The sequence below is a fragment of the Lampris incognitus genome, chromosome 3 (genome assembly GCF_029633865.1).
Source record: "Lampris incognitus isolate fLamInc1 chromosome 3, fLamInc1.hap2, whole genome shotgun sequence".
NCBI lineage: Eukaryota > Metazoa > Chordata > Actinopteri > Lampriformes > Lampridae > Lampris > Lampris incognitus.
In genome coordinates, this window is record NC_079213.1 from 9,709,123 (window position 1) to 9,722,901 (window position 13,779).

A 13,779-nucleotide genomic window follows, 5' to 3' on the forward strand; every position below is an offset into this window, starting at 1 on the left:
AAACTGGCAGTGCAGAAGCAACGTCACAAGAGAAAGGCAGAAGAGCAATCTGCTGTAGCTTCAGGGACATCGCTCAACAGTGCCTCCATAGTGCTGGAAGAACCACTGCAGAAGAGGCCCTGCAGAGAGAGAGGAGTAAGTTTGAAGACTATCCACATTTATTTCAAATTGAAGTAAAAGTGTAGATATATAGGAATTCACAAATAGATTGAAAAAGGGGAGATTACGTATTGTGAAATCCAAAACATCTGCTGCCATTAATGAATTTCACTTATATTTATTTTCTATCCAGATATCACAGGACCCACATGCAGACAGCAAGGGCAGGCTGGGCTGAACAAAGCTTTAAGAACACTTACAAACAGCAGGAACAAAAGGCAGGTACAGACAACGGGAAAGCTCACAAAATGACATGGCGAACTGGCGAACAAGAGTCTCTGTGAGTGTTAGCCTAGGGGAGCCCAATCAGGGAGATTGGGTGCAGGTGTGCAGGGACCGGATGGGGACGAGCAAGCCCCGATGACCCTGATCACACACTCATGACAGGACCCCCCCCCCGAGGGACAGATTCCAGACGTCCCAAAGCAACAAACTAGGATCACCAAGCAGGACGGACGGAGGATGAATGGGGTCAGGGATCTCAGGCGGATGGTCTGAGGGCTGGAACTGATCTGGAGGGAGACCATGATGCAGGACCAAGGGGCAGAGCAGTTCCGGCGGACAGGTAGATGGATGATCTGGAGGCTGGCAACGCCGACAGGACTGCCGCGGCGTGACGGCCTCTCAGGAAACAGACTTGAGTGGCGGCGGGGCGGCCGCTCGGGAAACAGACTTCGGAGGCGGTGGAAGCGCCGCTCGGAGACCAGACTTCAGAGGCGGCGGAAGGGCTGGTTGGGGAACTGAAACACCAATCAGGGGATGGGGACGGGAGAGCCCCGATGATGCAGATCACACACCCATGACATTCTGCCTCTTATTTTGTTATCTTAACTAACTGTAATCTTTTGAAAGATGCTATGCAAATAAAGTTTTTCATTATTATTATTATTGTTATTATTATTATGATTACAGCCACACCCACAATCTCAACCTAGAAACAGGGAGGACCTCTACTCCAACTGACAGAGGTAAAAACCACTCACCGAGGATTAACAGCTCAAATGAATCCCCAGCCAAGAGGAAGAGGAAGATGAGCTTGCCAGAATGCTTTAATTGACCAATTAGGATTGAGAATTCAACTTTGCGGTTCAATAATTTTGCATGATTATACAATGCTATCACCTCAATGAACAAACATTCAATTGACCATGTAACACAGCGCTGGGAAAAAGATATGAGGGTGGAAATACCTGAGGATGTGTGGTTACATGCCTGGGAAACTCACTGCACCATCACTAACTCACTGACCTCACTGTCTTGTCCTGCATGCACGTAACCCTGTGCAATCTGACAAGCAGCTAAACACCTCCCATCAATCACTGGAGACTGCCATCGTCTTGCACCAATTTACTGACAGAAAAAGGGTGAAACTGAGAAATAAAACACAATTACCAACGTCACTTAAATATAGAGAAGATGAGTTGCACTCACCATACAACAATAATTGTCAAAAGAAAATACAGAAAATATAACTACATATAGCTATAGTACTGTAGTATTGTTGTAGCTAACATAAAGGCTTGTGAGCAATAGTGCAATGCAATGTTATACAGTAAGTATAACATTACATTATAACCCACTAATTATTATTATAACCCCATTATAACCCAGTATGTAACCTATATCACTTATCTAAATAACTGAAATTGACTTACATATAGCACACCACAGGGTAAGTTTAGCCAGCTAGCTTACTGTAACATACTAGCATGCTGCTGACCTAATATGCGCTATCAAACAATCACCATCATCAAAATACTCACATTGCACATCAAACTTAGTAAGCATAATCAACAAAGAAGTTAGAACAGTACATCCGTATATATTTGACATACCGAGAATGCTGCCAAAGGCCTGTAACGTAGAAGATTGAAGCGGATGGAAAAAAGGCAAATGGAGACAAAACATGAGCCTGTTCTGCTCACAGTCAACTTCCTGACGGAGTCCCATGATACAAAGGTCACATGCTTAGTTGCATAAACTGATGTTATACAAGGAACTGCCAGCAGGGGGACATAAACCAAAATAAAAGAAAATAATGTCCTAATGGGGACAGAACAGTGGGGCAATTGGCCGGATATAATAGGTAGAAAAAAAAGAGAGTATTTGCAATAGATCATTAAAGTAAAATGTATCTATCGCTCAGATGCTATTTAGAACGGCAGCCTCTTGTGTTCCAGGGCCTCCTGATTTACAAATGAAGCACTGTATATTATCATGTGTCTTTGCATATGTTGTTTTTGAGAAAACTACTGCAGACTGAGCAGCTAAAACGTTTATCTGCTCTATTATTATCATGCGTCTGTTTATTGGTTCTTACAATAAATCCTTTACCACAAACTGAGAAACAAGGGTTTTCTCCTCTTATTATATGAAATGTTTGATGCTGAGGAGTCCTGAAATTCACTATCTGATTGTTGGAAGGTATTGGGAAAGTATCCATTAAAGGTCAGTTTCCTTGACCATATAGGTCAGTGTTTGTGTGTAGTAATCAAGAGACTGATGTAGAAAAATGCTGGTAATAGATGTCAGATTGTTTGGGTGGAGTTGATGTAATGGTATTGAATGCCAGATGTAAAGTAACATGTAGGGGGTTTCCGGTCCTGGCAAAATTTCCCACCTGACTCTGTCCATCTTGCCACCTAATCGTGTGTGGTGAGCATTCTGCTCCAAAACGGCTGCCGTGCATCACCCAGGTGGGTGCTACACATGGGTGGTGGTTGAAGTGAGTTGCCCCCTTCAGTGTAAAGCATTTTGGGTGTCTAGAAAAGTGCTATATAAATGTAATTATTATCATTATTATGTGTATTTGCACGCATCTTTTTACAGTAAACCCTTTGCCGTCACTGAGCAACTAAAAGGTTTCTGTCCTGTGAGTAACCTCATGTGTCTCTGTATACTTGTTCTTACAGTCAACCCTTTACCACAGACTGAGCAAGTACAAAGTTTCACATCTGTATATATTCTCATGTGTGTCTGCATATTTTCTCTTAGAACATACACACACTGGCCACTTTATTAGGTAACCTTGCTAGTACCGGGTTGGACCCCCTTTTGCCTTCAGAACTGCCTTAATCCTTCGTGGCATAGATTCAACAAGATACTGGAAACATTCCTCAGAGAGTTTGGTCCATATTGACATGATAGCATCACGCAGTTGCTGCAGATTTGTCGGCTGCACATCCATGATACGAATCTCCCGGTCCACCACATCCCAGAGGTGCTCTATTGGATTGAGATCTGGTGACTGTGGGGGCCATTTGAGTACAGTGAACTCATTGTCATGTTCAAGAAACCAGTCTGAGATGATTCGAGCTTTATGACATGGCGCGTTATCCTGCTGGAAGTAGCCATCAGAAGATGGGAACACTGTGGTCATAAAGGGATGGACATGGTCAGCAACAATACTCAGGTAGGCTGTGGCGTTGACACTATGCTCAATTGGTACTAAGGGGCCCAAAGTGTGCCAAGAAAATATCCCCCACACCAATACACCACCACCACCAGCCTGAACCGTTGATACAAGGCATGATGGATCCATGCTTTCATGTTGTTGACGCCAAATTCTGACCCTACCATCCGAATGTTGCAGCAGAAATCGAGGCTCATCAGACCAGGCAACGTTTTCCCAATCTTCTATTGTCCAATTTTGGTGAGCCTGTGTGAACTGTAGCCTCAGTTTCCTGTTCTTAGCTGACAGGAGTGGCACCCGGTGTGGTCTTCTGCTGCTGTAGCCCATCTGCCTCAAGGTTCGACGTGTTGTGCGTTCAGAGATGCTCTTCTGCATACCTCGGTTGTAATGAGTGGTTATTTGAGTTACTGTTGCCTTTCTATCAGCTCGAACCAGTCTGGCCATTCTCCTCTGACCTCTGGCATCAACAAGGCATTTTCGCCCACAGAACTGCCGCTCACTGGATATTTTCTCTTTTTCGGACCATTCTCTGTAAACCCTAGAGATGGTTGTGCGTGAAAATCCCAGTAGATCAGCAGTTTCTGAAATACTCAGACCAGCCTGTCTGGCACAAACAACCATGCCACGTTCAAAGTCACTTAAATCACCTTTCTTCCCCATTCTGATGCTCGGTTTGAACTGCAGCAGATCGTCTTGACCATGTCTACATGCCTAAATGCATTGAGTTGCTGCCATGTGATTGGCTGATTAGAAATTTGCGTTAACGAGCAGTTGGACAGGTGTGCCTAATAAAGTGGCCGGTGAGTGTATCTATTACCACAGACGGCGCAACTGAAGGGCTTCTCTCCTGTGTGCATTCTCATGTGTCTTTGGAGATCTTGTTTTCGAGAAAACCCATTTTGGCTTTGATGAAGCTGAGAGGCCTGAGCTTTCTCTTCATCATTGTCACTCCTCACAGCGACAGGAGGGAATAACAGCTTAGTAATGTCAGTCTTCTCCTCCAGTCCTTGAAGCTGCTCTTCCTCCTGACTGCTCCAGCATTCCTCCTCTTTCTCTTTAATGTGTGGGGACTCTGGTTCCTCCCGGTCCGGTTTGGGGCTCCGCTCCTGCTTCACAGAGGAAACCTCATCTTCAGAAACTAAGAGCCGCGGAAGGTCTAGAAGGGAGAGAAAAAATATAAACATTAAGGGAAACTGTCTTTATGCCTGCTCAATAATCCTGGTAAGAAAATCAAAGAAATTTCAATCACTTCATCTGGATACGTTTATTGACAGATACGTTTCATCCTTCATATAAGTGATCTCTTCAGTCTAAACTGACTGCAGGTATCCCCACCCTTATAAACAATACAGTTGCATAACAACCAAAACCAACAACCAGTTTCCTATGCAAAAAGTGGGCGTGGCCATTAACTGGAGTTTCAATGTTCATGTATACCATTCACGGAGGATTTGGGAATGCTTGCAATCACAGCATTGTAAGACGGCGACGGATGTACCCCCCCCCCCCCATTGACTCATAGATGGCCATTCCCTCTTCACATTGGTGGTATCTTTGACTCCCCGTTCATGAACATCACATTCAGAACACTGACTTTTGTGGATAAGGTAAGAGACATCATGATGGAGGATGAAACAGTGGTCTCTTACGATGTTCAGTCTCTCTTCACGTGCATTCCTGTTGATGAAGCAGTGGAAGTAGTCCATATGAAATTACAAAACGACTCCAACCTTACTTAGCAATAGCACCACCCTTACCACTGACCAAGTGTGTCTGTTCTGAAGCTGTGTCTTCAGTCCACGTACTTCACATACGTTGGCAGTACTATAGGCAGAGGCATGGGTGTGCTATGGGTTCCCCAGTCTCACCTGTAGTGGCCAACTTATATATGGAAGACGTGTAAAAGAAGGCTGTGATGTCCTATCCAGGGATACCACCTAGCCATTGGTTCAGATTTGTGGACGAGACCTGGGATAAAATTAAAGCTAAGGGCCTGTCCAGGGTGTCTCCCCATCTGCTGCCCAATGACTGTTGGGATAGACTCCAGCATCCCTTGCGACCCCGAGAGTAGGATAAGCAGTTCGGATATTGGATGGATGGATGGACGTACCACATTTCACCGACCATACACAACCGTTCATACACCGTTCAGACAGAAGACAGTGTGGTTCTAAGACGGAATCGTCGAGATCTTCTCATGGGACCAGCCACAGCAGATCAGAGGACTGACGCTGCCAGACAACCTCAACACCATCACCTGAGGCATACAGCTTGAGTTCAAGAACACACCATCAGAAGAGCCTCACGACATGTGAAGCCACCTGAGAGACTCATTGAACAGATTTAAGGACATTTGCTTAGTTGTAAGGTTATGATGTCATAATTTCGGATTCAGACAAATGTATTTATCCCAGAAGGGCAATTCAGTTCCACAATCTACTCAGACCATACACAACGACATAGACAAGCGACAATCAGCACTATGTCAGAGACAACAGAGCGATCAGTACACAGGCACCCTTGTGTGGTCATGCATACAGACTCACATGAGGACAAGGCGAAGGACAAAAATTCCATCCATCCATCCATCCATCCATTATCTGAACCGCTTATCCTGCTCTCAGGGTCGTGGGGATCCTGGAGCCCATCCCAGCAGCCAATTGGCAACAGGTGGGGAGACACCCTGGACAGGCCGTCAGGCAGGGCCGACACACACACTCGTTTATACCTAGGGACAATTTAGTATGGCGGATTCACCTGACCTACATGTCTTTGGACTGTGGGAGGAAACCGGAGCCCCCGGACGAAACCCACGCAGACACAGGGAGAACATGCAAACCCCACACAGAGGACAACGCAGGACAACCCACCAAGGTTGGACTACCCCGTGGCTCAAATCCAGGACGTTCTTGTTGAGGTGACCGCACCAACCACTGCGCCTGACAAAAATTTACACAAGTTAAAGGAATAGTATAAATAAATAAATAATTTAATTAATTAAGCATCCTAAGATGCTTTGCACTTTACATTCCACATTTACATTCAGTGAACGTATAGGCCCACAAGCCACGTGAAAAACAGACAAGGTATAAACCAACTATTGTGGTTTAAAACAACATAAAGCATTCATTTAATTTCTCTTTAAGTTTTACTATAGTTGCACACTGGAGTTGAACAGACTGAGCGAAGAGTAACTTGTATTAATGGTGATACATTAAGTTAGTTAAAAGCTAAGGTTGAGTTTAACACTTTAAAAAAGAGTTATTTTTATAAAAGTAGAACACTGATTTTAAGAGAGGGCGATGTAATGCCAGGACAAGTTATGCCTGGAACTGGGAGGGTTACAACGGCAAACTTGCTGACGGTGTTCCTGAAAGGAACCAGGGAACCGGGTCGTCCTGGCCATGACTGCAGGTCTCCAGAGGCACAATTTAACATGGGACACTTTCTTCCTCTCATATGCTCTTGGTCAGGAGCTGCTCGAAAACAAATGACCATGGTGGGGACGGTCAGAAGGAACAAGCCTGAGTTGCCTCCTGCCTCACTCACTACCAAGGACAGGGATCGTTTTTCCTCTGAAGTTGCCTTCACCGATACACAAACTCTTGTGTCCTACTGCCCGAAGAAAAAGAAGAATGCACTTCTGATGACAAGTCTGCGCAGGGACGCCGCTGTGAGTACCAGTGAGGACAAGAAGCCCAATGCTGTCCTGGATTACAACAGGAACAAACGGGGAGTTGGCAACCTTGATACGGTATGTTACTTCTTCTCTTTCAAGTCTCATGTACTTTTCATTCCCCCTGTTGCCAGATTTGTATCTGCACCATAAAAATAAGACATGTTATTTTGGCGAAGTGCTCACTGAATTTGTGAAAAATATGAGTCAAATATATTTTAGATGTGATAAATTAAAACGACTTGATGCAATTTGCATCACGTTACTATGCAGACATGAAGTATCACTTGTACTCATTTTATTTACTGGTTGTTACACTTTTGCAGGTTACTAGCACATACTCTTGTGAGAGGATGACGTTGGCTCATGGTGATGTTCTTCAACATCATGGATGTGTTAGTCTACAACGCGTCTGTGGTGTGGATGGGTTGAGGTAAATCCAGGCTGGAAGCAATAAAGATTATAATTATTTGTTATAGTCGAAATAATCCATACATACTGTTTTACTCAAAAAGTGTTGTTTAGCTTGTATGAATGAGGCCTACAGGCCATAAATAGCAAATAGAAGTTCAAAACTTGTAATGTTCACAAGAACTTAAGTTTATATTGATCTAAAAAAAACATTAGGTGGTAATATATGTATTATTATGGATTTACAATAAGCTATAATGGAGCGGTCATTTTGGACCAGGAACACAAAATTAACATGAAAGGAACAACAGGAAGTCTGCTCTAGTCCAAGGAGTCACGCGACACGGCGCATGCGCAGTCAGCTGACTGTATTTGACCAATCTTACACAAGGACCAGCACAGTACAATTTGCATCAATTGTGTAGAAATACAGCATCCGAGCAAAGCCGCCACCATTACTCTTGTAGAATTACGAGTGTAACATCATGCCTGAACCCGCCAAGTCAGCGCCCAAAAAGGGCTCCAAGAAAGCCGTGACCAAAGCCGCCGGCAAGGGAGGAAAGAAGCGAAGAAAGACCAGGAAGGAGAGCTACGCCATCTACGTGTACAAGGTCCTGAAGCAGGTGCACCCCGATACCGGCATCTCCTCCAAGGCCATGGGCATCATGAACTCTTTCGTTAACGACATCTTCGAGCGCATCGCCGGTGAGGCTTCTCGCCTGGCGCATTACAACAAGCGCTCCACCATCACCTCAAGGGAGATCCAGACCGCCGTCCGCCTGCTGCTCCCCGGGGAGCTGGCCAAGCACGCCGTGTCTGAGGGCACCAAGGCCGTCACCAAGTACACCAGCTCCAAGTAATCTGCCCATTGACACCAAACAAACGGCTCTTTTAAGAGCCACGCACAACCTCACCAGAGAGCTGTTCTGTTATCAGTGATACTTTATCATGTGTTGTGACGTTAAGTAGCACTTTCGGCTGCTTCCCGTTAGGGGTCGCCATAGCGGATCATCCGTTTCCATCTCTTCCTGTCCTCTGCATTCTTCTTCCACCTGCATGTCGTCTTTCATCACATCCATAAACCTCTTTGGCCTTCCTCTTCCACTTCACTGGCAGCTTCATATTCAGCATCCTCCTCACAATGGATGAAACGGTGCGCAACAGAAGACGCCTACAGGCATGTGGTGAGCATGGGACATTAAAGACAACCTCTGAGTATACAGCTGAAAGACAATGCTCAGCCATATGCTGCACACACAGCACGGCGCGTACCTCTCTCCCTATGCTGAAAAAGGTAAAGAAGGAGCTCCCGAGGATGGAGAGAAATGCCATCATCCAGAGGGCGACACAGCCCACCGACTGGTGTGCATCCATGGTGCCAGGCTCGAAGAAGTGCACAGCTTCTGTGTTGATCTCAAGAGGCTGAACGAGGCTGTGAAGAGAGAACATGCATATTATAAAGATGCCACAAATACCAAGATATTTTTATTTCTGTTAGTAAGAATACAAACGAAACAGGAACATTATATAAATAAATATATATATATATATATATATATATATATATATATATATATATATATATATATATATCATCACACCAATCAACTATAAACAACCTTACACCTTTACATGGTCATTACAAAAGTAAATAAAGAAAATGAATGAACTGTAGTATTAACAAGAATGATGATAATGTTAAACAAAAACAAAGCACTTTTGCCAGAGGGTAAATTTACAGTGTATGTTAACAGAACATTTTATAATGTCAGCACAAATACCAAGACGGTCGAGAGGTCGCGTCTGTTAGAGTGACGTTTTAACAACAGCAGCTCTGATTGGTCTAAACGTTGAGCGCTCTTTTTAACAATCTCTAAAGCTCATTGGCGAAGAGCTCGCGCCAATTTCATCAGTTGAATGCTCTTCTCTGATTGGACCGATTTTTACCTTCGCGTAGCTCCGTGTATAAATACCGCCTGCTGACTGGACGCGAGTTTATATTTCAGTGTTTAACTGAGCGAAGAGAATCAAACATGAGCGGCAGAGGAAAGACCGGTGGAAAGGCGAGGGCCAAGGCCAAGACCCGATCCTCCCGTGCCGGGCTCCAGTTCCCTGTGGGCCGTGTTCACAGACTCCTCCGCAAGGGCAACTATGCCGAGCGTGTCGGTGCCGGAGCCCCGGTCTACCTGGCGGCTGTGTTGGAGTACCTGACCGCTGAGATTCTGGAGCTGGCTGGAAACGCGGCCCGGGACAACAAGAAGACCCGCATCATCCCCCGTCACCTGCAGCTGGCCGTCCGCAACGACGAGGAGCTCAACAAGCTGCTGGGCGGAGTGACCATCGCTCAGGGCGGCGTGCTGCCCAACATCCAGGCGGTCCTGCTGCCCAAGAAGACCGACAAGCCCGCCAAGAAGTAGATCCACATTCAGCCCAACACAACAAAGGCTCTTTTAAGAGCCACACTAATCTGAGAGAAAGCAGTGCTCCTGTTTCCATTTCACAGCAGATCACATACTGGCGACTTCTCTTATTCAGCTTCAAATAGAACCTTGGGGGGCGCTGACTTCAACTTAAGACAATTGTTCTATATAAATGTTGCAACCACTTTCTGTGTTTTCTAACCATTTAAGCCTGAATAATGTAAATGTGTCCTCACATTTAAGATACAAACCACAGATGGGCAGAGGTGTAAAAACCAGGTGCTTCATCAACAGGGACGTACAGGAAGAGACGTAACATCATACGAGACCATTGTTTCATCCTCCATGAAATGGTGTCCCTCACCTTATCCACAAACTCCAGTGTTCTGAATGTGACGTTCATTACTGCCTACCAACCGTTTAAGAATAGATGCCAGAAACTTAGAGATGTTATAGGTCACTGAGTTAATCATACTAACAATAGACCCCAATGGCACATCCTGTTTATTTATCTTAGGTAAACCATCAGGAACACTCACTTTGTCATGTCACTTCATGCACATGTGTACATGAAATGAAACGAAATGCCCTTTTCCACAGCCCACAGCAGTACAACATAAACACAAAAACACATCCAAAAACTACCAGAACACACTTATCCAAATCAATAAAACTCAATAATAAACTAAATAGTTGTCGCTTCCCCTGGGTATAATCTATGGTGCACATTTCTGTCAGTAGCATTGCCCTGTTCTAACAGCTTCAGATGATCTTATCACTTTTTTCCTTGCAGCCACTGCCTGGATCTCGTTTCAGGGGCTCATGAGTATTTATGTCTCCAAGCAACGTCATAAAAGTCTCTCAATAAATGTTGCGTCCAGATGAACTGAGTCGCCTTACTAACAGCTCACAATCACTTTACATGCCTAACATTACTAATGTCTTCCCAAAAACAAAAGCGGTGGTGGTGTGAGCAAATAGTCATAGGCCAAGCAGAATTCAGCTTTGGACGTGACTTTCACTAATTCATCTGGATCACATACTGCCCAACTTTTGATATAAACACTCTCTGGTTGAAATCGTTGCTGGGTTTTGAAAGAGGTGGTTGGAGGAAAATGTCTGATTTCACTTCTTTGGCCTGATGCGCTGACTTTGCCATCTCCACATCAGCAGCCTGCTGTGTTTCGGTCTTCTGTGGGTGAAGCGGATTATTTGCCACTTGGTAAAGAAGAAGAAAGTGTTTTTATTATTATTATTATAACAAGAATGTAGGGAGGGAATGTTAAGGAAAGGAAGCATTTTTTAAAAGAGCAATTCTACAATAAGTTTTTATTTCAGTTTAATGAATGAATCTGTCGATGTAGTTTGAAATACAATGAGGCCGTTCACATCGTCACCAGCGTCTTGATTTCCTGAAGGGGGCGGGGCTACACCGGACCAACCCACGAGGCTCTCCGCCTCTATCACGTCCGCAGATGAGGTTTAAGTATACGAACCCTTACAGGACGTGTCCAGTTTGTCGTGTTCATCGGTGAGCAGTCCAGTATAAAGATGAGTGGCCGTGGTAAAGGAGGTAAAGGTCTGGGTAAAGGAGGCGCAAAGCGCCACCGCAAAGTCCTTCGTGATAACATCCAGGGAATCACCAAGCCCGCCATCCGCCGCCTGGCTCGCCGCGGCGGAGTGAAGCGTATCTCGGGTCTGATCTACGAGGAGACCCGCGGTGTCCTGAAGGTGTTTTTGGAGAACGTGATTCGTGATGCCGTCACCTACACCGAACACGCCAAGAGAAAGACCGTCACCGCCATGGACGTGGTGTACGCCCTGAAGAGACAGGGACGCACCCTGTACGGCTTCGGCGGTTGAACTTGAGAAACCAAACCCACACAAAGGCTCTTTTAAGAGCCGCCCACCTCCTGAAGAGAGACTTCGTTACCATTGCAAACACATGATTTAATGAAATATAACACTCAAAATGTTTGACAATGATGTTGTGGTATACTGTAATAACCAATGTGCCGCCCCAACTGGTTATATAAACATGGACGCCAGATGTTCTACTTTTTGAAGGTGATAATCTCAAAACCATTGCACTTTTTGACAGAACAGTTAAATTCTGCTTTAATTATTGACCAACTGTTCATACCATCGCTTTCGTTTTAGACGATGTTCGTCACGGAAAGCTAAGGCTGAATCAGTTCATCTGGACACATGGAAGAGAAATTTGCTATTTGGCGACATAAATACTATATCACTACGAAGAGCTGAAGGATTGGAATGGTTGATATAGATTGAGATCATCAAACCTTCAATTTTGAAATAAAAAATCGTCAATTACACACTACAATAAATCGTCTTAACTGTCCTTTGCATCTTAAATGTAATAACACTTTTTTACATTATTCGGACACTTGAAACTTTTATTTTTATATATAAAAAAGTGATTGCAACATCTAAATACACTTGTTTGAGAGAAGTTGGTTAGTCAGATTCTCTTGTAGCTGAATAAGAGAACAGTCGCCAGTATGTGATATGCTGTGAAATGGTAGCAACATGGCATGGAAACAGGAGCACTGCTTTCTGTCAGATTAGTGTGGCTCTTAAAAGAGCCTTTGTTGTGTTGGGCTGAAGGCTGTATGTGGATCTACTTCTTGGCGGGCTTGTCGGTCTTCTTGGGCAGCAGGACCGCCTGGATGTTGGGCAGCACGCCGCCCTGAGCGATGGTCACTCCGCCCAGCAGCTTGTTGAGCTCCTCGTCGTTGCGGACGGCCAGCTGCAGGTGACGGGGGATGATGCGGGTCTTCTTGTTGTCCCGGGCCGCGTTTCCAGCCAGCTCCAGAATCTCAGCGGTCAGATACTCCAACACAGCCGCCAGGTAGACCGGGGCTCCGGCACCGACACGCTCGGCATAGTTGCCCTTGCGGAGGAGTCTGTGAACACGACCCACAGGGAACTGGAGCCCGGCACGGGAGGATCGGGTCTTGGCCTTGGCCCTCGCCTTTCCACCGGTCTTTCCTCTGCCGCTCATGTTTGATTCTCTTCGTTCAGTTAAACGCTGAAAGCTAAGGTCGCGTCCAGTCAGCAGGTGGTATTTATACACGGAGCTACGTGAAGATAAAACACGGTCCAATCAGAGAAGAGTATTCAACTGATGAAATGGCGCGAGCTCTTCGCCAATGAGCTTTAGAGAATCTGTTAAACGAGCGCTTAACGTTTAGACCAATCAGAGCTAGTGGTGTTAATACGTCACTCTAACAGACTCGGCCTCTCGAGTATCTTCCCGCCAATATCGTTTATGTGCCCAAAAACACAAGAACCAAATCAAAAAAGTGACATCTCTGTAAACACCTCTAGTGTTTTGTCTAGGGCGCAGTGCTACTACTACTACTACTTTTGGCTGCTCCCGTTAGGGGTCGCCACAGCGGATCATCCGTTTCCATTTCTTCCTGTCTTCTGCGTCTCCCTCTGTCACACCAGCCACCTGCATGTCTTCCCTCACCACATCTATAAACCTCCTCTTTGGCCTTCCTCTTCTCCTCTTCCCTGGCAGCTCCATATTCAGCATCCTTCTCCCAATATACTCAGCATCTCTCCTCCACACATGTCCAAACCATCTCAGTCTTGCCTCTCTTGCTTTGTCTCCAAACCGTCCAACCTGAGCGGTCCCTCTAATATAATCGTTCCTAATCCTGTCCTTCTTCGTT

General features: G+C 45.3%; 4 protein-coding genes across 4 annotated transcripts; 3 read left to right on the forward strand and 1 right to left on the reverse strand.

Moving 5' to 3' along the window:
• The first annotated feature begins 8,133 nt into the window (after positions 1-8,133).
• On the forward strand, positions 8,134-8,558 carry LOC130109457 (histone H2B 1/2-like). Its single transcript, XM_056276366.1, has one exon. The coding sequence runs from the start codon at positions 8,144-8,146 to the stop codon at positions 8,516-8,518; it is 375 nt and encodes a 124-aa protein (XP_056132341.1). The 5' UTR covers positions 8,134-8,143; the 3' UTR covers positions 8,519-8,558.
• Positions 8,559-9,679: 1,121 nt separating this feature from the next.
• On the forward strand, positions 9,680-10,118 carry LOC130109455 (histone H2A-like). Its single transcript, XM_056276364.1, has one exon. It carries the CDS (start codon positions 9,692-9,694, stop codon positions 10,073-10,075), a length of 384 nt encoding a protein of 127 aa, XP_056132339.1. The 5' UTR covers positions 9,680-9,691; the 3' UTR covers positions 10,076-10,118.
• Positions 10,119-11,594: 1,476 nt separating this feature from the next.
• On the forward strand, positions 11,595-12,422 carry LOC130109463 (histone H4). The gene has a single exon (XM_056276371.1). It carries the CDS (start codon positions 11,630-11,632, stop codon positions 11,939-11,941), a length of 312 nt encoding a protein of 103 aa, XP_056132346.1. The 5' UTR covers positions 11,595-11,629; the 3' UTR covers positions 11,942-12,422.
• A 241-nt stretch (positions 12,423-12,663) lies between these two features.
• On the reverse strand, positions 12,664-13,117 carry LOC130109452 (histone H2A-like). Its single transcript, XM_056276360.1, has one exon. It carries the CDS (start codon positions 13,101-13,103, stop codon positions 12,720-12,722), a length of 384 nt encoding a protein of 127 aa, XP_056132335.1. The 5' UTR covers positions 13,104-13,117; the 3' UTR covers positions 12,664-12,719.
• Between the last annotated feature and the right edge of the window lie 662 nt (positions 13,118-13,779).

What these genes read in the sequence shown, in the direction of transcription:
- LOC130109457 (XM_056276366.1), top strand. Translation starts at nt 8,144, where the DNA reads ATGCCTGAACCCGCCAAGTCAGCGCCCAAAAAGGGCTCCAAGAAAGCC.
- LOC130109455 (XM_056276364.1), top strand. Translation starts at nt 9,692, where the DNA reads ATGAGCGGCAGAGGAAAGACCGGTGGAAAGGCGAGGGCCAAGGCCAAG.
- LOC130109463 (XM_056276371.1), top strand. Translation starts at nt 11,630, where the DNA reads ATGAGTGGCCGTGGTAAAGGAGGTAAAGGTCTGGGTAAAGGAGGCGCA.
- LOC130109452 (XM_056276360.1), bottom strand. Translation starts at nt 13,103, where the DNA reads ATGAGCGGCAGAGGAAAGACCGGTGGAAAGGCGAGGGCCAAGGCCAAG.